The sequence below is a fragment of the Carassius auratus genome, chromosome 45, assembly GCF_003368295.1.
Source record: "Carassius auratus strain Wakin chromosome 45, ASM336829v1, whole genome shotgun sequence".
Classification (NCBI taxonomy): domain Eukaryota; kingdom Metazoa; phylum Chordata; class Actinopteri; order Cypriniformes; family Cyprinidae; genus Carassius; species Carassius auratus.
In genome coordinates, this window is record NC_039287.1 from 5,210,670 (window position 1) to 5,238,649 (window position 27,980).

Sequence of the window (27,980 nt, forward strand, 5' to 3'; positions counted from 1 at the left end):
CGGGGTTCTCCTCTCACATAAGAGTTAACATCTCTGTTTTCACAGAGCACCTGTAACCAGCAGCATCAGGTGAACTTGGCCCTTCATTTGCCTCCCTCATGCGCTGATTTTTTTGGCTAAGTGCAGTACACTTACTTTTTGATTTCTAATGATCATGCTGTAGGTTGAGCCCCTCTCTCGTTTGAGAGCTGGGTGTGTTGCTCCCTCTGCTAGGTATTTTATTGCTAACCAATCCACCAATGCACAATTTTCATCTACAGGCTGCTCTTTCTGAGTGCCACGAGAGACCCTTAGAATGGTATCGCTAAAATACATGTTAGGGTAAGTGTGCATGAGTAGTCTTTGTACATTATTTCTAAAACCCACACTGTGGTAAGTTTGCACGCTAGTACGTTGTGGTCTTTCTGAAACCCTGTATGGTGAGGGCTATGCGCAGCAGCTTTGTGCCTTTTCTTGGGTTGGTTAAAGCCCCGGTTCCACCTTGAGCAGCACTCATCCTATGTTCCCTATAGATACTTACTTTAACAGGTTGTTGCTACTGGGGATCTGTTGAAGCAGTTCCTTCAGCAAGCTCAAGGAGAGCAAGGAGTAGCCACTGTGTGACAGGCCAAGACTTGGCATGATGCTAGGCTCTTGGTCATATCCCCTCAAAGGAATTTATTCCTGATTCCAAGACTTGAGCTCTACCCCAGGGCCAAGGAGTATGGGACTTACAGGTACATTTTTGGGGTATGTAGCCTAGGCCTTTGGTAAGTGATAATGTCACAGACAGCCATCTAATGTCCCAGGAGCAACTCTCTTAAAGCTTTGGTTATTCTGGTATCCACTCCACTCAGCATGGTGGCATGGCTATACCATTCCCTATAGTGACCCCTAGAGGACACAGTTCGAAATTCCCGTGAAAGGAACGTCTCAGGTTACTTAAAACCCCTTTACGTGCAAACATCGCTGACGGCCCCAGTTTATTATTGTTTCACTTTCACAGCACATTAAACATCACTGTCTTACTTCATCTGGACAAACTATGCATCAATTGAAAGTTTAAAGACTCTAGCTTCGATATTTGACCATGTTTTTGATAAAACATTGTTGCAGTGACAGATATTTAGTGATTTATGTCAGGAGTGCAAAATAATAAATCCGTATTATGCCACATTTTGAATAGAAATTCACCACTCACTTATATTCAGTCACGTCAAAAGCGGTTTATTTGTGTTCACATAGACTCACTGAACAGCGTCAATAAGGATTTATAGACCAAAGATGCATATCTGCGGAGATATATGGATATATTTACTGATGTTTACTTCATATTTCTTCAGACAGAATCGTCATTTCTATTCATTTTCCAAGGATTTACGCGATCAGATGATAAACAGCCTCTCCCAGCGATCTGTGTATGTGTTTGCTGTGCCGGCAGCTCGTGCTGTGAGGCTCAGACTCTGATTCAGACTCCGGTCTGAGTGAACGCTGGCGTGTGTATCGGCCGCTGCTCTCCGGCATTTTTAGACTTTTTTAAAAGTTTTAAAAAGTTTTTTTTTTTTTTTTTTTTTTTTTTTTTTTTTTTTTTTTCCTGCAAATTTTTAAACTATTTTAACGAATTTAAAAGGATTTGAAAAAGGACTGTCCTCACAGGTTTGGAGACTAAACTCACATCCGTTCTGTTTATTCTGCTGTTTCCTGCGAAAGACGCGAAACAGGCTTATCTCAACTGGTTCTTGTCGTCTGTTCATGGTTTGGAAACTATGCAACTGACTTCTCTGCCGTTCTTGTCAAGATCTTCACGAAAGGACGCACACCAGGGTGATACCACCTGATTCCTGTGTTTTGTTCGTCCATGGTAGGATTGAATGTCCACTATTAACTCTGGATTGCGAGCGGAAAATGTAAATGTTATCCCTTTTGTTTTTCTTGATGTGTTTGACTCTCCCTGCTGATCATCGTCAATTTCAATCAGATTTTCTCTGTCTGCCTGCATACTCAGACCATTGTTTTATCTTCGATATGGCTTTATACTATTCATCATCCGACTTGCTACGTTTAAAATCCTCGTACCGCCTGCCAGTCGGAGTTTATAATCAATGTGCTGCCCTGGGAATTACGCGTCGACCACGGTATGTGCATCGTGGATCACGTCGCTGTTTTCAGATGGCTTCTTCTGACAGTCATGTTCCAGTCATCTGGTCTTCTCGTCGTCATCAACTGAATGATCTAAATGATGTAAAACGCGGTGTTAATGTAAACAATCTTAGCGTGTTAAAATACACTGCCAGTGTCCCGTTGGAAAAGACTGAAATCACCTCCATAAAAATGGGTCTCTTAAATGCACGATCTATATCTAACAAGGCCTTTATTTTGAATGATTTTATGATGTCATGTTCGCTTGACTTTTTCTTTATTACTGAGACTTGGTTGAATCCTGGTGATCAGATGGCTTTGGGTGAGTTGACACCACCAGGCTGTGACTCTTTGAACTCTCCTCGGACCGCAGGACGAGGAGGTGGGGTTGCCACTGTTTTCCGTAACACTTTTAAATGCAGACTACTATCCACACAAATCTATTCGAGTTTCGAGGTACAGCTACTAAAGATTGATACTCTGGATTCTTTTTTCTGTGCTTTGGTATATAGACCGCCCAAATGGAATAAGGATTTCATTCAGCAATTTTCTGATTTTCTCTCTGGTTTGATGTCTCGCTGTGATAAACTTTTGGTCCTTGGGGATTTTAATGTCCATTTATGCTGCCCATCAATGCCATTGGTTAATGAATTTCTTTCTCTTATTGAGACTTTTAATTTAACACAACATGTTTTTGGTTCTACTCATATGAAAGGTCACACATTAGATCTTGTGTTATCATTTGGTATTTCAGTATCAAATCTGGAGGTTTCAGATGTAGGTATTTCTGACCATTATTCAGTGGTATTCGATGCTGTTTGTTCTTATATCTATCCAATCTCTTCTCAGCCTTTACATTATGCTAGGTCCATCAATTCTACAACTGCAAACCTTTTTTCAGAATTTTATTTATCTCATGTTACAGACAAAATCGATGGAGAGGACATTGAGGTGCAGGTTGAGGTTTTTACTAAGTCTTGCACTTTTGCTTTAGATTGTGTTGCCCCTCTTAAACTAAAGAAACACAAGGGAATCTCTCAACCTTGGCTAAATAATGTAACACGCACTTTTAGAAAAGAATGTAGAAAAGCTGAACGCAAGTGGAAGAGAGATAAACTTCAAATTTCATCTGAAATGTTAAAAAATTCTTTGGCTAACTATCAGAAAGTAGTAAAGGAGGAAAAAATGAAATTTTTCTCTAAGGTAATTTCAGATAATGCAAACCGGCCAAAAGTACTGTTTAACACAATTGATTCCATTTTAAACCCCCCAAGGAATGTCATGATAGATGCCACACAAGAAACTTGTGAAGAATTTTTATTGTTTTTTACTCAAAAAATTGAGAAGATCAGAAGTGAAATTGTACCTTTACAATCCTGTTCATCAATTAATCCTGCGCTGTCTAATATTTTTTCAAACTTTGAACCGGTTTCCTCAGCGCAGTTAGCAGATATTGTCTGTAAAATGAACGGAGGTAGTTGCAGACTGGATGTTCTACCTACTCATCTTTTTAAAGATGTTTTCTCTACTGTGAGTTCTAGCCTAACAGCTATAATTAACAGCTCTTTGATGAGTGGAGTAGTACCTAAAAGTTTCAAACATGCAATTCTTCATCCCTTGTTAAAAAAACCTAATTTGGATCATACAGTCCATAACAACTTTAGGCCAATTTCTAAATTGCCTTTTATTTCCAAGATTTTAGAGAAAGTGGTCTATTCGCAGCTATATTCATATCTGAATACTTATGATATTTTAGATACATTCCAGTCGGGCTTTAGGACCTGTCATAGCACAGAATCTGCACTGCTCAAGGTCACTAATGATATTTTATTATCGTTGGACTCCGGATCACATGTTGTTCTGGTTTTATTGGATCTGAGTGCTGCCTTCGATACGATAGACCATGAAATTCTTCTCAATCGGCTGGAGTGTTGGGTTGGTGTCCAGGGTATAGCTCTACAGTGGTTTGCATCATATTTAAGAGACAGGACAGTTGCTGTGAATTTGGGAGACTTCTCTTCCACATTGGCCCCTTTAGTTTGTGGTGTCCCTCAGGGGTCGATTTTGGGACCGTTGCTGTTTTCTCTTTACATGCTTCCTCTAAGCGCTATTTTTCGGAAGTATAGTATTTCATATCACTGTTATGCAGACGATCTCCAGTTTTACCTTCCTGTGAGCTTAGATAAAACCTGTTCACTGAACAAAGCACAGGAATGTTACAGTGACATTAAACTCTGGCTATCTAGCAACTTTCTCCAATTAAATGAGAGTAAAACTGAGGTTTTGATTGTAGGCTCTCCCGTCTCACCTGCCTTTCCTGATCATTTAGGATCCTTATCCCTAAAGACTGCGAATCATGTAAAGAGTTTAGGGGTTATTATGGACTCATCACTTAACTTTAAGAAACAGATTGGTGCCGTTGTTAAAGGTAGCTTTTTTAACCTGAGATCAATTGCTAAAGTAAAGCATTTTTTATCCAGTAAGGATTTGGAAATTGTGGTTCACTCCTTTATCACATCTAAGCTTGACTATTGTAATTCTCTATATATTGGTCTTCCCCAGACTTTGCTTGCCCGCTTGCAGTTAGTGCAGAATGCAGCAGCAAGGCTGTTAATGGGGGTGAGAAAGAGAGACCATATTACTCCTGTACTACAATCCTTACATTGGCTTCCGGTCAAATTCAGGATTGATTTTAAAATTCTCTTGTTTGTCTACAAGGCGCTGTCAGGCCTTGCACCCCAGTACATCAGTGATCTTATTGTTCCTTACTCTCCTTCTAGAGTCCTTAGGTCTACCGATCAACGGCTTTTAAAGGTCCCTCGTTGTAGTCTAAAATCAAAAGGAGATCGAGCTTTTTCTGTAGTAGGTCCCAAACTCTGGAATAGTCTCCCATTCCATGTGAGGTCAGCTCCATCGGTAACAACTTTTAAGTCCTATTTAAAAACGTATTTGTTTTCTTTAGCTTTTGAATAAGTATGTTTATTTTATTGTATGATTTTAATTTTATTAATTTTGTAAAGCACTTTGGGGCAGCGTCTGTTGTTTAAAAATGTGCTATATAAATAAAGTTGCTTGCTTGCTTGCTTGCTTGCTGATTGGGCCATCCCAAAAGTCAATCTGAGAGTGTAATATCTGGACACCGCCCCATCGTGTCACATGCTTCCTGCACACTTCCTGGTAGTTATCTGGCCAAAACAACACTGAAACACCTCTGTACACACAAAATATCCGAACAATAAACCCGCGATTACGATAGTAAAGCTTGGTATGAGAATTTCTTGAGATCTGGGGCGTTTTTATAAAAAAAATCGAAAATGTACATCGGAAATGCTAACTTGTGCAGCGATGAAAAAGGCTACAAATAACATATTTTTACAACAGTAAACGACCAAATTCCACCCCTGATCGCTAAAGGAAGTTATTATAAACACTCGATCGGGGTTTAAAGTGAGTTTTTAGTAAAAGTGTACTAATAATTTCATAAATTGTCAGATGTAGCTTGATGCTAACGTTAGCACCAATGCTACTAATAGCAGGTGCTTTTCTTCTTCATGATGCATTTTTGTCTCAATAATTCACGTAAGGTCGTAAGAAAATGTTTTGTTGTATTTTAATAGTAAGACTTTTGATAAATAAGGGCTAAATGCAAACAGAGACTGAAGTGAGATTGCTGCTTTGTGTCTTTGTAAAGCCTGAAAAACCACAATCAAGGCTAATAAAGGTGGAATAAAAACAAAAGAATAATGATAAAAGAATAATGCGGATAATGTGTCATACCTGGCGGAGGTGTGAAAGACTCGTTTGGTGAGAACAATGGAATAACAGATAGGGATTAATCGGGCAGTTTTCACAGCCAAACAAACACAAAATACACAGGAGAGTTTACATGTGAGATCTCACAGAGATGACAAGGGCCATAAATCAATCTGATTAGCCTGCTCTAAAAACACACATGACATGGCCTTAGAAAATATTTCAAAAAATTCACCGTTTTACAGATTTGATTATGAAATTTTTTATGAAGGTTTGGAAGACTTGTGGCCTTAGCTACACTGTGTTTTCAAACTCATTTCCTACATCAACATTTTTTTAAATACATTTAAAACATATGTTTTTTATATTTTTATTTTTGTTTTTATGTTTGAGCTTATATATCTCTATTATCATAACAGTCTGAGTGATTCTGATTCCTTAACAGTAAACTTTAAAGTGTCAGCTTTGTGAACAAAGGTTGATTATGTATCTAGTCAGAAAGAATCATGAGCAGAAACCTTTTTATTTTGGGTATGTAATTTCGGTCTCCATGCCAAAAAAGGGGGGTTACTAGTAAGGGGTTAAATGACCATGGTTCCCTGAGTAGGGATCGAGACACTGTGTCCTCTAGTTTTCTTGCCATGCTTCGGACAAAGGCTCAGACGAAGAAGTGGATGATGTTTTCTCTCTGCGCCTATTTATACTATAATCGCACCAGTAGTGATGTCATTAGCTGTCACCGGCCAACATGTTGTTGGTGTTTTTTGAATGTATGCTTCCAACTCAGGAAAACATAGTTACATAAGTAACCAGAGACATTAAGTTTGGTTAAATTGGAAATACAACAACAAATATGGCCACTGTTTTACAACTGTTTCATTCTGCGAAATATTACAAATTATATTTTTCTAATAAGTATTTTTTTCTACCTTTCCAGAAAAACTAAACATATATATATATATATATATATATATATATATATATATATATATATATATATATATATATATATTCTTATTATTTTTGTTACAGCTTTTGTTCACCTTTTTTTGCTATATGGTAGTTTGCCCATTTGAATTTGCAGTTTTGGCAGGTTTCACATAACTGCAGTTAAGAGAAAGAATTCAAAAGAGCAAGTGAACCAATTCACTTAAACAATAGGTGATATATTGAGCATGAGAACTAACACACAAAAAATATCCATCAATGTCAAAGATGCTTTTAAAAATGCAAATGCAATGATTAACGAGATGGCTGAATATAACAAAAGGTGTCAAGAGCCAGGTAAAAAAATCTAAAGCATTTATTATTGCTGTAGAGTATTGCTAGTACAGAGTTGTCCCAAAGGAGAACTGCCCACAAACCTTTAGTGTACATTAGGGATTCACGCACTGTCAGAGTCTACAGTTAGACCCAAGGCTAGACCTCAGCAAAGCCATCACGCAAATGGGTAAAGAGTCAAAAAGCAGCCACGAGTCAGTGGGGAAATAAAATAAGCCAATATGCACGTGTTGAGGTTCAAAGACTGAATAAGAGGTGCACAGGCACAATGATGTTTTTTTCCACACTCGCAACACTGGAATGGATTCAGAAGCCACTGAATGCTGAGTGTATACAATAACATAAAAAAAATTACACTCTGTCACAGTCCGTAAAAAAAAAAAAAATCAGGATGTTGCACAGGAGTGTTTTTGCAGGCAGATCGGGGCGATTTCTTCAATAGTCCAAAACAGGGCGACACACCACCAAAGTGCAAAAGGGTGGGATTTTGCTTTATCAAATTCAACCACAGCTGTCACTGTCCTAGACAGTTTGTTCCGCCTCTGGATATATAGTCAAATCAGCGTCAGTCATGTTCTGTGTAGTACTTTCCAAACCCCACCCCCACACCATTTTTTTTCTTCGAACAGCAGAGTCAGAGAATGTCTTACTATAGGGAGATGAAAGGGTCTGTATTACTTACTATTGGAGAAAGCGTAATGGTCAACTTGAATCACGTGTGCCTTAATAACCAACCACATTACAGCCTTTACATCGTTCACTGTGGGAACCTTTTCATAGTACCAGAACTAACTGTGAAACTACCAAAAGCCAGAACTGGGTATGGTTTTAGTACCAGACTGCCTTTTTCAAGAACCAAATAAGCTCCTACTACGGAGCACGGTCTAACCAGCACAACTGGTAATGTCCGTGACGTAAGTATACATTGATTGGACAGACCTGTTCAAAAACACCCTCACCCGCCATGATTTAAAACGCTGTGTAAACATACTTTAAACACTGAGTCAACTTATTCTGCAGGTATGATAAACAGCGATAATTGTTGGAGATTTCTTCTTTCCATTCTTTCAATCAATTTAAGCTTTAGGTCGACATTCCATTTAAATTATTGTGAAACCTGTGAGACGCAACAAAAAACCCAGCTCCAATCACAGTGTCCTCCATCCTCTTGTTGTTAACGTTGTCCTTTGTTAACGTTGTCGAATACTACGCACAAATGACATCACTGTCAACCTGCTTGTACACACTGTTGGTGCGAATACAACCCTTTAATGGTACTGGGATATAGTTCACACAAAATCGACCCAGTTCTTTAGTGCTGTAACGAATTTCGCGTTTGGTAAATGCGATTCGCGTAAATCGCATTTACCATGTTTACTATGGTAAAGTTTATGGCTAGCTTGTATAGTCTTTTGCATCACTTATAAATATTTCTGCCTTGTATGGTGATTATAATCCACATCAGATCAAGTTATTTCAAACACTCGCTGCTGACTGAAAGTGAGTTTTGAGCTCAACTTATTTAAAAAGTCTTTAATGCTGGTGTTACAGCTGTTAGATTTATGAAATGATCCATGGCGCTGACGCTCTCCAGACGCAGCAAAACTTTGTTCATAACCACTCCTCTAGCCCCAGCTGGCCCACTTTGGCCCAAGGTTTTTGTAGGGTCAAAAAACCCAGGCATCTGGCCCAGAGGAAGCACCGACGAGGCACTCTGGACCTCTGGTCTCCTGTCCCACGTTCCGCCAAACCAGAAGCGTTAGCATTAGCCATTACACTTTTTTTGGCTAAAGGCTGCAGGCTTGCCTTGTAGTGGTTTTGGAAGGGTATGCAATGCAACCTATGTGTTCTGGTAGGGCTAGGACTTAAGTGCTTTCGTCATTATATAACCTTAACTTGTGCAGTGATTGGTGGGAACAAACATACCTCTGTTAAATATCTTTAAGCTGAAGTCAACTTTGTGGCCTGAATAAAGCAAACCAGTATCTTACTTTACCAGTAAAGTTGTGATGCTTGATGATTGTAATGGAGGTAAAGACAATTACAATGACATACAGGAATTGTACATTATTATAGACACTCGCAGGTCCACTAAAATTAGCGTGCAAATAAACAGACTGTGTATGTTCATTCTCTAATAGATTTTTTTTTTTTTTTTTTTTTTTTTGCAAAAGCACATTTCAGTATGTTTGCATATAATTATGTGCTTTGCTCTGTTTAATAATTTTTAATGGACCTGTGTATATCTATATACAAACAGGTTAAGGTGACTGGTATAGTGATCTGTTGGCATCTCTGTGTGGTCCTTTTTGATACTGCAGCTCGACTTGTAGTTATAGAGAATGCTCTGAACAAATGTGCCATTTATGTTTTTCTCACCATTTTTGCTGTTGCACTGTATACATAAATTGTGAATTATTAAAATACATTTTTTTAATTTATCTTAAATTATTGCAGAAAAGAAAGTTTTGTGAGAATTGTCCTCAAAATTAACTTGGTAAAACAATTATCTCTATTTAAAATGTTTAAAGTCTTTATATTTTTCATTTTGTTATACTAGGATAAATCATATTGAGATGCCTGCTAAAATTGTTGCTCAGGGCACTCTATCTAGAAAATTTTCCACTAACATCACTGAGGCAAATGGTGTATTTATTGTATTTCCAGATTAGCTGACCTTTGATAACCAGCCAAACTTTTACTGTGTTTAAGTATTCTAGTCATCTTATGAGTTTAGCATGCCCCACTTGGTCAATGCCATCCACAGAGGACAGGAGGGAGGATCCCAGAATGTGAACTCGACTGGTGAGCGACACCTTCCACGACTTCGATATCTCATCATTCACCTCAGGGAAAAAGGGACCAGGCATCTGGGGGGTGTCTGTTCAGCCACACTCTAACTGGATGAACCATTTGTCCAGACGGCTTCTGGCCATTCGGCAGGAGGTGCCCACTCTATAACAAGCTCATCAACCACCTTGGAGTATATGATGGAGGTCATCATACTGCCGTGAGGTGCAGTGTAATCCAACAGGCTTTGGACCATTCTTCCTTCACAGACGTTGCCACCAAAATGGCATCATCCTCAGAGCACTCCATAACATCAAAGGACACCACATCTTGTGTCTCAGGAGAGGGGCAAAGAACAGTGATCATGAAGCACACTGGAAGGGGACCTGTTGCAAGGGGGTGAGAAGCATGTGGGCACTTATCCGACTCAAGCTTGTAATCTTACCCTGACAGATCCACATCAGAAGCTCGCGGCACTTTCCTCCTTGGCTCGAAAGAGGCTGCAATGGAAGAGCACGGCAGGTCTAGTTGGGTGAGTTCCCAACTTGGATGATAGCCACATGGAGCCTGAGAGTCCGGAGGCTCATATCTCCGCAGTAGGGGAGTTGGACCACCTAAGTGCCACCTCTTCGTGGGCGTGACCCAGGCAGAAGACACACGACTCATGGCCAATAGAAGTTTCGATTGGCTCTGCACAGGAGAAGTTCCAGTGGGGTTCCACTCGTGCAGTGGATTCTACAATGTTGAAATTGGTCGGGTTCATGTCTTTTGGTCATGGTTCACATGTCTACTGAACCGAAAGACCCGTATGAAAATTTCCGGTACAAGTATGTGCGCTGTTAGACCCCACATAGGAGATTCAACATGCGATTGAGTTCAATAGTACCATGATAAGCATTAAGCATTAAGCATAATTAAGTTTTGACAACAATAGCGTATACAGTCTATTCCATTTGACAGCTATGGACACAGGTGGACAACACATGTGCTCTTGAAAGCTGACTAACATTTGCTCTATTTCTCTCCAGAAGTTATGACCAAAAAAAAAAAAAAAAAAAAATATATATATATATATATATATATATATATATATATATATTTGAAACTAGTTAAAAAATATCAATATACTAGTTCAAATTAAATGTTGATTTTCTCAAATAGTTTGCTGTTGTTCCATCGGCTCCATTTCTTTTTTACCTGTGAAACATTGGGTTCTTTGTAATTATTTGAGAAATTTGCATTAATAATAGTAAATCCATGATGCCTTAAAATGCTACTTCTAAAGCATTCGTGAAAGCCTGTTTTGAACATTTAATTCAATTAATTTTCTATCAGTTCATTCATTATCAGTACTATAAGTAGTTGCATAACTTTTTTGTAACACCACTGATATCATTTAGCTCGTTCCCAAAAAATAGGGTCACCGTTCCACACCATTTGAGCAAAATGGAGCAAATCAATTAAATCCTGAGAGACGAGGCTATATGAGATTAATGAGGGAAGTTGGACAATTAATAGAAATCTCGCCAGCAATCAGGGCCGTGGTGAGAAACCACTGCCATCTTTTAGCATCTGTCAAAACACATAAAGCCAAAGATTCATTTGCATCAAGGGCACAAATGAGGGATGAAACCGAACTAAAAAATATTTTAGCCTTGAACTGCCACTTATTATGAGTTGGCTCAACTCTACAACTCTCCACTGAGAGTCACAAGCATATAGAAACTAAGAACTCAGTCCAGTTTGCCTGTTTTGAAATAGATCAGACTTGGCATCAGAAATCAGTCAAACCAAAACGTACCTATTGGACCAGACTTTATGAGGGTAATGTCTATTCTAAGGGAGCAACACTGTTCTGGCAGGCAAATTTGAACCCTGGCTTGGCTCTAAGTTAGTTCAGCCATTAATATTAAAGCTTCTGCCTCCTGGCTGTCAGGAGAAATGACACTGAGAGAAGACAACACTAATGGAGAGATCACTCTTTGATGGCCTGTAACCTATCTCTGTCTGGCCTTGGATCAAATCCATATGCAGCACAATCTAGTCTGTGATACAAACCTAAAGTTATTTTTATAGCTCATCCAGTAAGAGGGGAAGGTTGTTTAGTTTCACCCCTGGCGGATGTTGCAATGATGTTGTTCACTTCGCTTTGCTACATCCATTTAAATGGCTCTGTCAGTGCAATTTTCTGATGTCGCTCCAAGCGGAACTTGTCTTGTTCGTCTGCCTACAAGAAAATCCCCATCCGAAACATTTTGGCTTATAAAAGAGCAATTTTTTATCGAACTCCAGGAAGTTGTTGCTATAGGTTGGAATTAAGATTTTCCTTTTCAGTAAGTTTCTTCTTCTGCAGAGCTGAAACAATTTATACTTTAGATTTTATTTGTATTTTTTTTTTCTCCGCCAAGAGAAACACGAGGAAATGAACATTACTATAACGCCTGAGCACTGCTGTTCTCTCGCATTAGCCCTTCCACCAATAATTGCTCTACAGCTCATTACAAAGGCTGCAGTTGCTCCTATCATTTCTTAATCTTTATTACTCTCTGAATCATGCACGCTGCATACACATTCCAACGGTCTAATAAATGCAATAATTTGTGATTATATTTAAGACTATCAGAACTGCATATAAATTTGTGTAGGGCGTATTTGATTGCAGTGAATTGAGACAGGTTGAAAGTGTGTGGATGAAGTAATAAACAAAGTATCTTTTGTACGTTATAATTACATATACGTAATTACTAGTCAATATTTTTTGGGGAATTTTTTATCCAAAAAGCTATATATATATATATATATATATATATATATATATATATATAAGTGTGTGTGTGTGTGTGTGTGTGTGTGTGTATATATATATATATATATATATATATATATATATATATATATATCAATTTGTTCATTATTTTTTAGGGTGACTAAGAAGACTGTCTTTGGCATTTGGCTTATCATGAACTCCACAGGTTTGTTAAAAAATGGTGATATACAGTATGTTCCCCAGCATGATTTGAGAAAGTGCCATGCAACCTTTTGCACAAAGCAGCTTGTGCACAAATGTAGCCTATACACACGTATTTGATTAGTGACATAAAATTGTGCAGAATGTGCATCCTAAAATCCTAAAACTTATTATTTTTATTTATTTGTATGTAGCCTATAAGCAGGATTTTGATTCCAGTATTCTGAATGTCGTCTGTATAGTTTTGGACCCCACGGTTTATATACAGTACTAGTATCTAAATTAGTTTTGCTGAAATTATTAAACTGGGATTTGTACATTCTGACTTCAACAAACAGTTCCACGTGAAGTTCAGAACGACTCTATCACTTCATGCACATCTGTATCTATAGCTCGAGACAAAAGCGGGAAATGTCTTACCTGCGCGGCCATAAACGACAGATCCATGATGATTTGTTTATCAGAACAATATCTAAAGCTCCAGGATGGTCGGGTAAGCTAGCTTTCCGTGTTGTCTCTGTCCACCGGGGTAACCTATTTACATCTAAATGACATCGTGTTCAGCTCCAGCCTCCAGATACATGAATCCTCAACATCTGATGTGCGTCTGCGATCATTTAGAGACGGATCAACAGCGAGACGAGAATGAGACAGACCCGAGGAGACGAAACAAGAGCAGAGAGAAAGAGAGAGAGGGGGAGAGTGCTTGTCTTATTCATATTCATTTATTTCGGTGACGTCTCGAAACCATTAGACAAGCTTTTGTAGATGCGCCACATTTATAAGCTCGTAATATTTAGTAAAAATCGCTCTTTTGAAGTCAGCTATGTCAGATTTATTGACACCACAAATATGTTATATATATAGAGAAAGAGAGAAAAAAACACACATAAAAAATTCATGATAATTTGTTTTTATTTTTGGATTTGCTGGAGATTTATACATTCCAAATCAACGTAGACGTTGTTGTTGTTGTTTTTTTTTTTTTTTTTTTTTTTTTTTTTTTGCATATCACTGAAACACATTATCTAGCATCAAGTGGCTAAACGAAACAGTTAACAATATGATCATAGTTTGAGATAAAGGAAAAGATGCTTGGAGAAGGGTAAACGTTGGCTTGCTGTCCATGATGGAGTGCTCAGGAACGAGACTTGAATAATATGAAGCCAAATGCACTAAAACCTTTTATAATTAATAAGGGAGCCAGAATGTGACAAATATTTAATGATTCCGGATTCATTATGTTACGAACAACAGGCTGCCATGAAACAAAATGTCGAAACCTGCAAAAGGTTTGCAAATAATCAGCAAGGGGCGAGATATTGCTGCTGTTATGAGTTATTAATCTGGCATCAATGTCAGCTGATGTTGGCACCTTCTAACTACTGCAGAACATGGAGTTATTGAACACACACATACTTGAGATCATCTGCCACCGTGCTCAGTTTCTGCTTCTCTTAGACCTTCACTGACAGTAAACAAAGGCAATATGGATTCAAGCTCAGAATACATCTATCTTTTTTGTAAACAAATCCTTTCTCAACTATAATCTCAATCCAACCTCTGTTAGAAGGTTGATATGTCACATGAATAAACAGCTCCTGATTCAAGATTCTAGTCGCAAACACTTTTGACAAGCTGATGGTGTGCAATACTTGAGACATGTATCCACAAACTGTTAATGGAAGATTATTATTGAACTGCCACACTCACTCTTTTGTGCAAGGCATGGCAGTAATCTGAATTGCAAATGCAAGAGGTAATCACCATTCTAGTCTGTGAGCACCAAATTTCCACTCTCCTGGCAGGTTAATGAGGTTTAGAGGACAGAATCACTGTACTTTTGATGAACCTTCACACATTTGACCACAGAGTTCAGGATGAGGTTAGCATTATTACCTTTCAACAATGCATTGATGTGTGATGAATAAACAAACATTAGATGTGCTTACTTGTGAAAAAGAAATGTGCTTGTTGAATAGTGTACTTCAAATCTTAAAAAAAAAGAAACTGTTTTAAAGAAACTGTGCTTGCATATAATGTAAATGGCTACTGTAAACTGTTTGGTTACCTCCGTTATAAACATTCCTCATGCTGAAGTACATCATTTTCATAGTAAGCACTTTTTTTAAGTATGCTAAAGTTTACTTTCAAGGGCTGTCCTCCCATTGAATGCATAATTTAACTTAATGGTTCCACATTTGTTATCAGACTGGGTTGTATGCTCAAATGTCTGAAAATCTGTCAAAATTAATTTCACCATTCATCCTTATTTAATACAAAAACGCCATTAGATGCCAACATCATTTTCTCTATTATGACAATGAATATTGATGGATGTTGGATCCTTGAGAGGAATTTTTGTTTAGCGCTACAGTAGAGATGGAGAATGTTTATCAAAGCAGACAGCTGTTGAACTCCCAGACAAACTCTGTCAGAACAACATGCTTGAAAAAAAAAAAAAAAAAAAAACTAAAGACAAAGATGAATCCACTTGCAAACCAGTTACATAATCCACCCTGAAGTCCAACTGCAGAAGAGGAGAGGTAGACGTATCTTTTCAGAGGAATAAATTCTTGAGCTGAAACATCTGAGCTGAGAGTCGGCGGCGCTGTGACGCCCACAGCAACTGTCCTCAGAATAACAGTTCACAGCGTATCAGTTATTCATGTATAAACCGGAAATCCCTTAAGCTATCAATAAAGGTTAGGCCACAATTTCTGGTTACATGTTTGTCTCATAGCAACAGACCTCCAAGAATGAAGTTTAAAGAAACCATTCTGCTCATTAGTGCTGACTGAGTGGGTGGGTAGATCGAAAACCACTGCAGGCCTGGAAAGTGAACACATTTATATTATATTATATTATATTATATTATATTATATTATATTATATTATATTATATTTAAAATACAAACTATTAGAAACCATTAAGAAAAGAAACAAATTATGTTGACTGCATCTTGTTTCTTGATAATGCTATCCAGTGTTTTCAATATCTATACTATTCACTCTCCAGTCATTTGTTGGTGTGACTGTGGTATAGGTCATATAGTTCTTAATGTGTATGATGACTATTAAGTGTGGAAATAATGCACAATGGCATGAGTGCTTATGAACAAATTCTGAATCCTGAGGCTATAGGAATAGCTGCTACCTTGTTTTGCACCTGTGTTCGAATAAATTTTATACACACTTGCATATAAATGTGATAGTTCTGTATGCACGGACTGGCTGTTAGATTCATTCTGATTTATGTCTTATATTATATGATTCCAAATTTACTTTTATATTACCCACAGCCCTGTTTTGTAAAGTGTAATCACTTCCACTGACAGTACTGGTAAAACCTCTTGACAGCCCGTATAACAAAATAAAATGATGCTGAGCAGATGATGCATAGTTAGGATGGTGGTGATGAGTTCTTGATCGACTCTAAACTCTTGAATATATACACATCATCCCTCTATTGTTTGTAAATGCTGCATCTCCATGACCCGATTTTAAACCGTCTTCAACTGGTTTATCACTTATTAATGGGAAAAGTGATGCAATGTGATTTTATTTCTCCCTGTTGTGACTTTGCTTCTCATAAACGCAAAACTTTTATCCAAAGCAACTTAAGGCCGATTAGCACTGCAGAGACAGATGACAGTCACCAGAATACCATTCGTCGATTCAATTAAAAGACTTTATATTGCACAGTGCGACAATGTGACTTTAAATCTAGCAGTTAGTGCACTATTAAGTGCAGCTTAATATCTCAATATTAGTTTAGGTCTTATTTTAACTACATCACATTTAGCTAAAAAAATAAATAAAATAAATAAATAAGGAGTGCTCTATGAGCCAAAATAAAACAATGAAACTAAGAAATAAACCTGACACAAAAAGCCCAGACACACAATACACATGCCCTCTGACCTTTTACTTATACTTTTCACCATAATATTTCATTTACATTACATTTACTATATATTTGCCTTTTGAGACACAATGATAGTCTACAGCAGATAAACTAATAAGATAGGATGATTCAACCTACTTTTTATGATCCTCCAACCCGATCTAGCGGCAATTCGTACATTTTTCACAAGGTGGCTTATTCATACGAATTCGTACGACCACAGTCGTACAAATTCATACGATTGTTGCCAAATCGTATGTATTTTAGGAGTTGCACAATTCGTATGAATTTGTACGAATGACCACCACCTAACCCCGCCCCTAAACCTAACCGGCACTGGGGTTTAGACAAATCGTATAAAATCGTACGAGTGAGGTAGTACAAATTCGTACGAATAAGCCACCTCGTAAAATACGTACGAATTGGCCGTGAGATAGCGTTGGATCCTCTGTGCATTTTCATGCATTTTCATGCATTACTGTGATATTGTGTGAGCATTAGAATTAAGCATGCTTTTAAAGCCACTTTTACTTAGAATTTATTGATCCCAGTAAGTGGAACCAAACATTTATTGTTGTTGTTCTATAATATAGAAAATTGTTATTTCTATATTATATTATATTATATTATATTATATTGTTCATAAATAAATGAATCAAATTAGTTTACATTTGTTGTATGTTCATTTGAAGGCCTTTATCTGCATGAAGGTTTTGCACAGATCTCTACAATTAAACTGCACACTATTGCATACAGTAGAGAACAAAAATAACCTTGAGGGGGTTTTAAAGATGTCTCAGATTTGTCTCTGTCACTGTGAGTAAGAAATAATCAGTATTTGACGGTTCCCATTTTAATGAGGACTTTAATGAGGAAGCATCCAGCACTTCACCTCACCGCAGCTGTGGCCTTTTATATCCATCGCCACGGCTTCAGCAAGCCAAATTACAAATCACTATAGCTAGAAGAAAGAAAACACGTCCCCAACTTAAACACACCTTAGAAAAAGTTATTTAATAAGGTTCAGGTTTACATCTGTAAGTATCAAGAACAAAATAACCCGTTTAAGAAAATTTGCAGCTTTTCTCAATAACGGAGAGCTTCAGATGGTAAATGCTCCTGCCACAGTGTATTATACTTAAATGGCTAATCACACAATGACTTGACCTTTAATGTTTCCTCTCAGTAGATACATGCAGATTTGAGTTTCCACGTGCGATTCAGTTGAATTTTGAGCAACTTAAGATATTCTGGGACGTACCATATGATCCATTATCCACAATTAGCTCTAACCATCAGGATTGATTCTCATTCTAAACCAAATTAATTAATGCAAATCAGCCATTTATTGAAATCTGAACTACATTAAGCGGTTTAAATAGTTAAACTAAATTTATAGAGTACTTATTACCCTTGTGTAAGATATTTATGTGTCAAGCTTTGCCTTCTGCGATGGTGGGAAGAATGGAGGTCAGTATGACCTGAGTCTGTCATAATATGGTCAAGTCCCTAAGGATAGTGAGACTTATTGAAGCTATAAACGCTAAATGTTAAAAGGCCTAGAAAACTGTCAACAGCAAATAACCACTAATTTGCTCCATATGCTGTGGGAAAACCTTGTCAACAAAATCTGCTGTGAAGCAACAAAATTTACGTGAAGAGGGCCAACAACTTACTTTTATCCATTAGAAAGCAGCATGTACCTGAATTATAGGAAATTATGTTGTTGTTTTTTTCTTCACAGAGAGGCTATGATTCAAAATGTAATAATAAATAAATAGATTTGCTAGCTGATATAAATGGGACCATTTGATTTGAGATGTACAGTATCCACTTTATTTTGCAGAGTTTAATAAAGCATGTAAGCTGCTATTGGTAAATGAGTGAGAAAAAAACAATCCACAAACTATTTGCAATTCAAACCAGTGTGTTCATGATAAATTTAAACAATATGATAACAAATTTGCAATATCAAGCAGCATAACTGACTGTTTTTGTACAGGAATAATAAGTGGAATCGAAAGACACCGGAAGTCTCACACATTTAAATTATAAATGCACACGCCCTCTCTTATGTTAAAAATAAGGTTGATCCCCATAATGCAAACTGAATTTTACAAGTTTGCTTCACAAAATTAAGAACAAAGGTTCAATGCATTAACTAGCATAAACTAATGGAAGTTTATCAATATTAGAAATAAGGTACTATGTGGTAAAATTAAATATGAAGTAAAATGCAGTGCTCTCTTTGCTACAGTAAGTCAAAGTTGTCACTGTGTCATTGTGTCAAAGTCATTGTGTTTCGGGGATCCAAAAAAGAAAGGCCTTAAAAGAGGCTTTTATTTATTTATTTATTTATTTACTTTTGTAAATTTGCTTTAAAACCAAATAAGTTATTGGCAGTTGTTCTTTCTCTCAAGGACAATATTTTCTCTGGATTACATGAAGCCTCTTCTTTCTCAAGTCCTCAAACGTTTTTAAAAACTAAAAGTCTCCAAATTGACAACTTAACACGCCATACAATTCCAAAGTCACATTAGAAGCTTTTAAGTTTAAAACTGAAGTGTGTTTTGCATCACTATTGGCAAATGTATAGCTGCATACACTGTGAACAGTGCCGTTGTCTGCCCTTGTCGGCCTGATCAGGATACTTCAATGATGTGCCGTGAAAAAAATACACACTTAACCTTCAAGTCACTGTGCCAAAGATCAAAACTACAGACTTTTATACCTTTCTTTTATATCCCTTTCATTACCATACACCAAAATGCACAGATACACACAATGTTGGCTGCTAATTGCATGCTATCATCTAGTCAAGATGTGATTTATAACTTGGCCTACAGATGAATCCTAATGCCAAAATCTCTTTTCCCAACAGATGGAGTCTACGTTGAGGACAGCACCAGGGAAGTAGGACAGGACAGGACAGGACAGGGGACAGAGCAGAGCTGTTGTGCACATTGTGGTAATTTGTGTGTGTGTGTGTGCGTGTCTGTGTGTTGGTGTGGGGGGGGGGGCGCATTTGACTTTGAGTGTTCATTTATTCTGTGCTGTAAAAATGAAAATGTGTATTTTTTTTTACATGGAAATGATCGCTGGAGTGGAAAATGTTGAGAATAATGAACACTATTCAGATACAGGGCCCTTCAGGGCTGGAGTTTTCGGTCCTAATTGAAAAAGATGAATACAGAATTCAGCACGTTCATAATGTGTGAAGAATTTGAATCAATAGTGTCTGGAGAATACTGTTTACTTTAAAGCACAAAATGTGACTGTTTAATATTATCCTTAGAATGAGATTGTCCAATTTTGTATTCAAAATGATATGTTAAAGAATGTTCAGGCACCTGCACAATCAAAGTGGATGGCGACCAAGGCTGTCATTTTGAATATGTTCTAATTTGATGTGTTGGAACTACATCGCAATGAAATGCATAATTCAAAATACAAGTAAAATATTTGTGAAATAAAATGTCATTAATATTATCCATAATTAAATAGTTTAAAGAATGTGCAAGCCTTGTATCCTGTTGATCCAGGAATGTGTTGTACTTGGTGAACTCAGCCTCTTCTGTGTCTCTCCATATCACTGTATGCTGCGTATGCTCTTCTGTGTCCGCCGCGCCACAATGATGTGATGTTTCTTCTTGTATTTATGCTTTGATTTTGAAAGAAAACAGCTCATCCTTGTGGCGCAGCTGACACAGAAGAGAGTACATAGTTTAAGTGATGTGGAGAGACACAGAGGAGACTGTTAAAAAGGAATTGTTGAATAAAGTTGTTATTTTTGTTTTGTTTGCGTACAAAGAGTATTCTTGTCACTTCATAATGTTACGGTTGAACCACTGATGGCAAATGGGACTATTCTGACGATGCTTTACTTACTTTTCTGGACCTTGACAGAGTAACTTACTTTGCAGTCTATGGGACAGTCTCAAGCCTCCCGGTTTTCATCCAAAATATCTTAAATTGTTCTTTGAAGATTAAGCTTTTACGGCTTTGGAATGACATGGGGGTCAAGTGATTACAGTTTTTCTCAGTCGCTTTGGTACATTTCTCGTACAAATAGCAAGACACCATGGAGTACCTGCAAAAGCCAGTCTCTTGCTCAAAATCCTTACTTCATCTCTCAAAAACAAATATCTGTGTCAATGAACATGTCAGTGCCATCAGAATGACAAGTCCTTGTGTCATACAGTAGTTTACGGACTGTCAAATTGCTTAGTCATGTTGTCAATATAACAGTGTACTCTGGAGGGATGTTCTGATGTAAACTATGGAAACATTTTGGATGACAGTTAATGTATTGAACAGTATGCCATATATCCATTTCAAAAGTACATATTTATACATTACTGTATGTGGATAGAATTCCCAGTTACACTTTTACTAGTGGTCTGATCAAATAAGAAATAAATAAATAAATAAATAAACCTTCACAATGCCTTTCTGATATAGAAAAGGAAAAAGAAATATGGGCACAAAGATGTTATCATTGGTTTATCTACATTCTCTTCATTAGTTCACTTGCAACCATTCACTTGCACAGTTCATTATGTATAAAATACAAACAATAATAACAACAACAACAAAAAACATTGCTTGACAGTTTATGACAACTAGATGAACCATTTTGAATTTAATTACTTATACGATGAACTAAAGACTAGATGTTTTGAGGGATAACTATTGCACAGAAAACGTTATAATGCATGTACTGTAGGAAACTGCAGATAAATGTACATAATCAATTGCATGAATGTACAAAAGCGACTTGTTCAAAAGAATGATAATCTGGTTTTATGATGTGTATAAATGACTAGATGATGTGGAGGTTGTACAAGTAGTTTTGAGAATGTCATTTCTGATTTGAGAAAAACTGTAATGACAATTTATTTGTATTTTTTTGGGGTGGAGTGTACCTTTAACACCTTGAGTAATCAGTGAAGTACAGACAATATGGCAATATTAAAGCATTCTCTCAGTGGAAGGCTAAACAGGCTTTGATGGATGACTCCCCACTATTAATCAGCACCTTCCATTTGATCTCCGTCACTGGGTAGGTATTGAGCTGAATAGCTTTCGGGTAATAACTCATTACATGTGCATTGGCTCAAGTTAGATCTGCCTTAATATGGTTATGTATCACTAGCTTCCCCAGCCGATATATTAATATTAACTTTGAGGTTTAAAAAAAAAAAAAAGACAGTGTATACCTTAGTTTTTAACATGGGAGTAAGCTGTTTTCCATCAATGTGCAATTCTATTATCCACCTTAATGAAATGACAAATAATATCAAAGTGTAATAAACAGTAAAACTTTATAGTAGTGTGTTTATAATTAAGAAAATACATTACAATAATATTGTAAAAGAAAATACCAGTTTGCAGTTACAAGCAACATAACTAATGCTATTTTCAGAAAGCTATTTGGATTCTTTTAGTTTCTTCATTCTTTCTGCGTAACACATGTATGCCTTTTGGGATTTATAGGTCAACTGATGGCAGGTGACCACACTGTAAACAAACAAAACAACAACAACAACAACAACAAAACACTACACATACAGTATGGATGCAGCTATAAAAAAGATAGTCACTTGCATTAGTCACTAAAATGCATAATGTTTTGTTCACATGTGGTTTCATTACACACACAAAACACTAAAAATAAACATTTCTTTCAGCATGATAAGAATTTATTTAAAGTATAATTAGATTTTTTTTTTTTTTTGCCTATAAATTTATGCATTTGCCAGAAATTTTTATCCATAGCGACTTACAGTGCTTTCAGACTAAAAAAATGTTTACCTAATGTGTTCCCTGCGAATTGAACCCACAACCTTTTGCGCTGCTAACACAATGCTCTACCACTGAGCCACAGGAACATAAAAACACACAACCAGTTCCCTTTCAAGGGAACTTTGAACTGCGTCCTCTAGGGGCCGCTATGGGGAACACCTCGTCGTGACCCGTGTCTGAAGCATACATTGACAAAACACCAACTTGTTGCCCGGCTACAGCCTCTGACGTCACTACCGGCGCGGCTATAAACAGGCACCGGGAGAACACGTCATTCTCTTCTTCGTCTTCACTGACTGACTGTTTGAAGAGTGTGAGCAATTTTTTTCAATGAAAAAAGCTCCGCTCTCATTCATCTCTCTTCCGAAAAAAAAAAGGCAGTCATCTACTTCCCGCGGTTCAGGACCTTGCGCTGCTGAGGCACGGAGGAGAATGAGCTCGTGAGAATTTTTTAAAGAGGGATTTTCCCTTTCACACTCGTAATGGCGGCGGACGAGAGAGAGCCTCGGGAGGATGATGTTATAGTATCTTTAACACTATCTGATACTGAGGTTAGTGCTCTGCTGGGTTTTTGCATTAGAGTATATCTGCCGACATCGAGGTGATGCGCGAAAGCGGCTATGAGGGGATGCCCCCTGTAGAAAGAGCTAAAAAATGTATTTCTGCGGGGGAGACATCCTATCTTAAGCTCCCTCCTTGCCATCTAAGCCCCTTCAGAAATTCATCTGGCTTAGATGGCAAGGCATACGCAGCAGCAGGTCAGGCTGTGGCTTTCTTACACACAATGGTGGTGCTTCAAACATATCAGGCTGATTTGCTAAGAGACCTGGATGGAGGCAAGGGCCTTTCTTCTGATCAGGTAGCTGCGCCGCACCACGGACCTCTCTCCATGCTACCAAGGAGGCCGCCTCCACCATTGGCGGGACTAGGGCAGCAGAGAGACGTCTGTGGATGAACCTGGCAGACACCGGGAAGAAAGAAAAGGCTTTCTTCTCGATACTCAGGTTTCGCCTTCTGAATTTAGGGTATTTCCGTTGAGACGGTGATTGAGAAGTTCATGGAGACGAAGGCGTGCTCTGCTGCTTTCAGATTCTTCGTTCCATGAAGGTCCAAGTCCGAGCCCGAACAACATAGGGGTCCTGGCCTGTCTCTATCTGAGGATCAAAGACAGGCACAGAAGGCTAGTGTCGCAACTCGTGGGTCACGTGTAGGTAAGCAGAACCTAAGGGATGTGATCCAGGGAGTGATACCGAGGAATCTACTCATTCCCTTTAGGGATTTTTTTTTTATACTTCTGCTTTTATCCTCCCCTTCCTAATCCCCCTGTAACCACCAGCTCTCCACCTGATCAAGGTTAGGTGGAAACTTCTTGCATAACAGTCTCCTATACTGGACCTATAATATTTTTTGTTGGTTTTATGTTCATAGCAACCAACTGACTGATGGTCCGGACTAAAACGAGGTGCCCCTTGAACGGTTTTAGTAAACACTCGCCAGCACCAGCCATCCGGCTTCATGTTCCAGTATTTTTGGCGGCTGACATCACAGGTTTCTGCGGGAGCCTTCTTGATCATCAGGCCTGGCACAGCGCTGCTGGGAATTTCATGGATGTCCGGCCAGGTCACCCTGAGGGGGTGAGTGCGGGATGAGTGCAGCACATTTGCTTGTGAGACAAAGCACATTTCCCATTTACAGTTAAATGAAATTTCATTTCATTAAATGTCACTGTCATAATTAGGCTACATACAGTAGCTGTACATGTGTATTTATTGCTACCATAAAGCAACCCGTCCTTTTCATGGAATTTTGTACCTGCTCACCAAACCTACAAACTCCCAATACAGACTTCTGGATAAAGAAACAGAAGCCATTTCTCAAGACAATATACTGTATAGTCAAGGCCAATTACTGGGCTGTGCTCATTATACATGTAGGCTTACTTTTGTATGAATTATCTCTTCATTTATGGAATAGCATTTTTCTTCTTCAAGTAGCCAGTTTGTTCCCCAAAAGTAATGGCAAATTAATGGGACTGTTAAGCAATTGGATTTGTTAAGAGGAATCAGAACCATAATTATTTAAATTCCCATGTCTAGTTGGCAACCCTGTTAAATGAGTACTTAATTATATAACAGCCATGCATATTAATCCAGATTATCATGTCATTGTTTTGCCTTTGTATTTTTGCAGTACAGTACAACACATAAGCCTAATGCTGTTTAAATAAAGTAATATGCCATGTCATTGTACAGTAACATCTGTAACATCACACATAATCACAAATGTTGATAAAATGATAATGATAAAGGCAGTTTTTGTTCTCTCTCTCCCACTCATTTTCTTTTTCTTCCTTCACCACCTCCTTCTCTCTCTGTTTGTGTTTCTCAGACTGTTGAAGGCTTGTCACCAGGCCTCTGTGTTTCCATCATTCAGCTCCTGGGCTTGATGCATCACAATGATAAGAGAGCAGTAGGGATACTTTAATGCAAAGATGGTGTCACATCCCTTTTAATTAACCCATTTGCACTGATACCCAGCTTCCTGACTCTCGAAGGGGAGGAACTTAATAGGAAACCCCTTCTCTCCTATTCTGTATATTTGAGATAACAGTTGCTCAGTGAAACATCAAGAAAGATTTACAGATTTTTAATCTTACTTTACCAATCACACAACCTCTGATAATGTAAACAATCTTGTACATTATTTGGAGTGGAGGTGGGTGGAATCAAAAAAAAAAAAAAAAAAAAAAAAATTGAAATCTGATTGAACCATACATCTGTGATTATAATATTAACTCACAGAACTTCTTTTTTAATTCTTCTGCTTTTATATGTAAATAAACAATGTCTGTTTACAAAAGTCTACTTATAATAGTTCATCGTTGTGCGAACTATCCCTTTAAATGAATTCAGTGAATATGGAGTCATAAAAGTGCATGTTTGTTTAATTTAGGATAAAAAGAGTAAAACGCCATAGTATTTCCCGAACAGACATGCACTGTTAAAAATATTTCATTTTTAATGCTTTTCAAAATTCTGTTTGTCTCTGTGGAAGTAAAGGAGATTGTACAAAGTACAACTGCAGTAAATGGACAATAAATTCAGTGAGCTTCACAAGTGATCAGTAAATAATAACCATTAAACTCCTTCACAACAATTTAGATTCTTTAGATACTACGGAAATAGGAAAACAGTCTTTTTACCTGAAACAACAGAGAAAACCTGCCTAACTGGGATGATCATTTACTTGTCTTAAAAGAGCTTAGGTTAGATGTCATATTGAATTTAACAGTAAGGTCCTATGTAACCAGCTCACTGAACAATCAGTTTGTGGTACAGCACTATCCATTAAACACGCTTTATTTGTATCCCACACAGCCTCCAAAAATAAAATATTGTACCAAACCAGACTAGGGTCTATCATATTTCATCCACATAATATAATATTCAACAGTCTTGTGTCAGATAGAGGTATAGATGTAGACAAAATAATGACAAGTAGGTTGAGGATGGTCCCAACAATTCCCAGAAAGGATGGACTCTTCCCTGCTCTCCCTCTTCTGTGGTCTTGGGGATTGATGGATGATCACATAGTTCAGCATTTTGGCCTGATGGGTCAGTGTCTTTCTGAAGCCAGTCTGCATGAGAATGACAGATCCCTTTTACACCGAGAGGAGAAGAAATGATGAAAGAGTGCTTTCATAAATTATGCCATAACAAAAGAACAATTTAGGACATCCCGAGTGCAATAGTTATAGACCTATTATGTCATGAAATCTTGTTTAAATTATGTCCTAAAATGAATGTATACTAGTTATACTAATGTATAACATTTGCATTCTCTGAATATTTGGTACTGTCATCTTGGTGAGACCCTATGTTAGCAAAAGGGGCACATAACAACTATTTCAACCGATCCAATAGTTTGTTAAATAAGTAAACAGCAATTCATACAAACAATGACATTGAATGCCCCTCTTCTATGATGAATATTAAGACCAATATACAGGACGTCCCAGCTAATAAGGGATGGTTGGCAACCACACAATGTACTTAATTCACATTATGTGCACGTCTTTGGATTGTGGGGGAGACTGAAAAGAACAATGGAGGAACCCACACCTGGACTCAAACTTCTTGGTGTGAGATAACTTTGTGCCAAACTACTGAAGAACCTTTTCAAGGAGGACAGTTCTATGAAAAGTGCTGCAAGACAAACTTTCAAAGGTTCATCTAATAACACCATAATAAGAAAAATATGTGATATGTATCTGAAGTTCCTTGAGCACAAAGATAAAAAAATAAAATAAATAATAATAATTCCTTAAAAGGGTTCCTCAAAAATAAAGGTTCTTTATTGGCAGCTATGGTTCCATTTAACATCGATGGAAGCTTTCCATTGCACAAAAGGTTAATTATAGTGGGAAAAGGTTCTTCGCATTATTAAAATGCCTTTTACACTAAGAAAAATGGTTATTTTAAGAACCGAAAGATTCTTTGATGTCAAAATTGCATTGCTGGCAAAATTCCCTTTTGAAACCCTTTATTAAAAAAAAAAAAAATATATATATATATTTTTTTTTCTTGGACATTAAATTGCAGTACACTAAAACAGTACATCTCTTGTTTACAAGGCCTGATTCTGCATAAACACTTCAATGTAAGGTAGACTGCTGACCTCTAGTGTCTAGTTCAACCAATTTGAGCTCAACTGCTTTAACTTTCTATGGTCATGTTCATGAGAGGTTCTTACCTGACACAGCATCTGGAAAAGTTCCTCAACTTAAATCACCTTATCTGGGAAAGACTGTGGGAAATTCTGTCTTACCATGTCCCAGGACTCCAAGGTTTGGTCTTCCCTAGCCCACCTACAGACAAAGGCTTATTTAAATCCATCTCCACACAGTATGTGTTGACTATGGCTATAACAGAGATGCTTACACCATTTCTTTCCCATCTTCGATTTCTTCCAGAAAATCATCTTCCAAAAATCAGATGAGCAGAGTCAACTGTGTGCCAGGTCTTCGAGCTAGGTCTTCGGTCTTGGACGTTCTGGCACCAGTGTTTATATTAACACCATGGACATTTGGAGTTTTTCCATTCCTGAGTGTTCTTGAAGATGTAGCTCTGACAGCTGCTGTGGTAACTTCTTCCTGCTCGCGTCTCAGCTGTCTACATCAAACCTACAGCAGAGGTTTCAGACACTCTTCAGGCACGGGCACTGATGACCTGATTCTGTTGGCAAACCAAATTCACCTGGAGAATATAGTGGCATTCACTGCTTCTTTATATAAGAAAACCTGGTGTTGCCTAGCAACCAGCTTAAAGGGAAGCAAAGGAGTTCTGGGATATGAAGGCT

General features: G+C 37.7%; 2 protein-coding genes and 1 long non-coding RNA gene across 4 annotated transcripts in view; 1 reads left to right on the forward strand and 2 right to left on the reverse strand.

Moving 5' to 3' along the window:
- The window catches only part of LOC113063018 (uncharacterized protein C14orf132-like), a 28,319-nt gene extending 14,698 nt beyond the window's left edge, over positions 1-13,621 (reverse strand). The window contains exon 1 of the mRNA XM_026233150.1: positions 13,331-13,621. Within this exon, the coding sequence (XP_026088935.1) occupies positions 13,331-13,357 (27 nt within the window). The 5' untranslated portion in view covers positions 13,358-13,621. The remainder of the gene's footprint in view (positions 1-13,330) is intronic.
- Positions 1,581-3,397, forward strand: LOC113063017 (uncharacterized). Its single transcript, XM_026233149.1, has 2 exons — positions 1,581-3,048; positions 3,101-3,397. Exons 1-2 carry the CDS (start codon positions 1,891-1,893, stop codon positions 3,110-3,112), a joined length of 1,170 nt encoding a protein of 389 aa, XP_026088934.1. The 5' UTR covers positions 1,581-1,890; the 3' UTR covers positions 3,113-3,397.
- Positions 13,622-25,493: 11,872 nt separating the features above from the next.
- LOC113062737 (uncharacterized) lies at positions 25,494-27,904 on the reverse strand. Of its 2 annotated transcripts, none has more exons than XR_003278577.1 (3): positions 27,563-27,904; positions 27,375-27,489; positions 25,494-26,259 (listed from the first exon to the last, which is right to left on the reverse strand). It is a non-coding gene; the product is annotated as an uncharacterized LOC113062737 (long non-coding RNA). The 2 variants fall into 2 exon arrangements; XR_003278576.1 differs by having other exon boundaries at positions 25,494-26,280.
- Between the last annotated feature and the right edge of the window lie 76 nt (positions 27,905-27,980).

What these genes read in the sequence shown, in the direction of transcription:
- LOC113063017 (XM_026233149.1), top strand. Translation starts at nt 1,891, where the DNA reads ATGTTATCCCTTTTGTTTTTCTTGATGTGTTTGACTCTCCCTGCTGAT.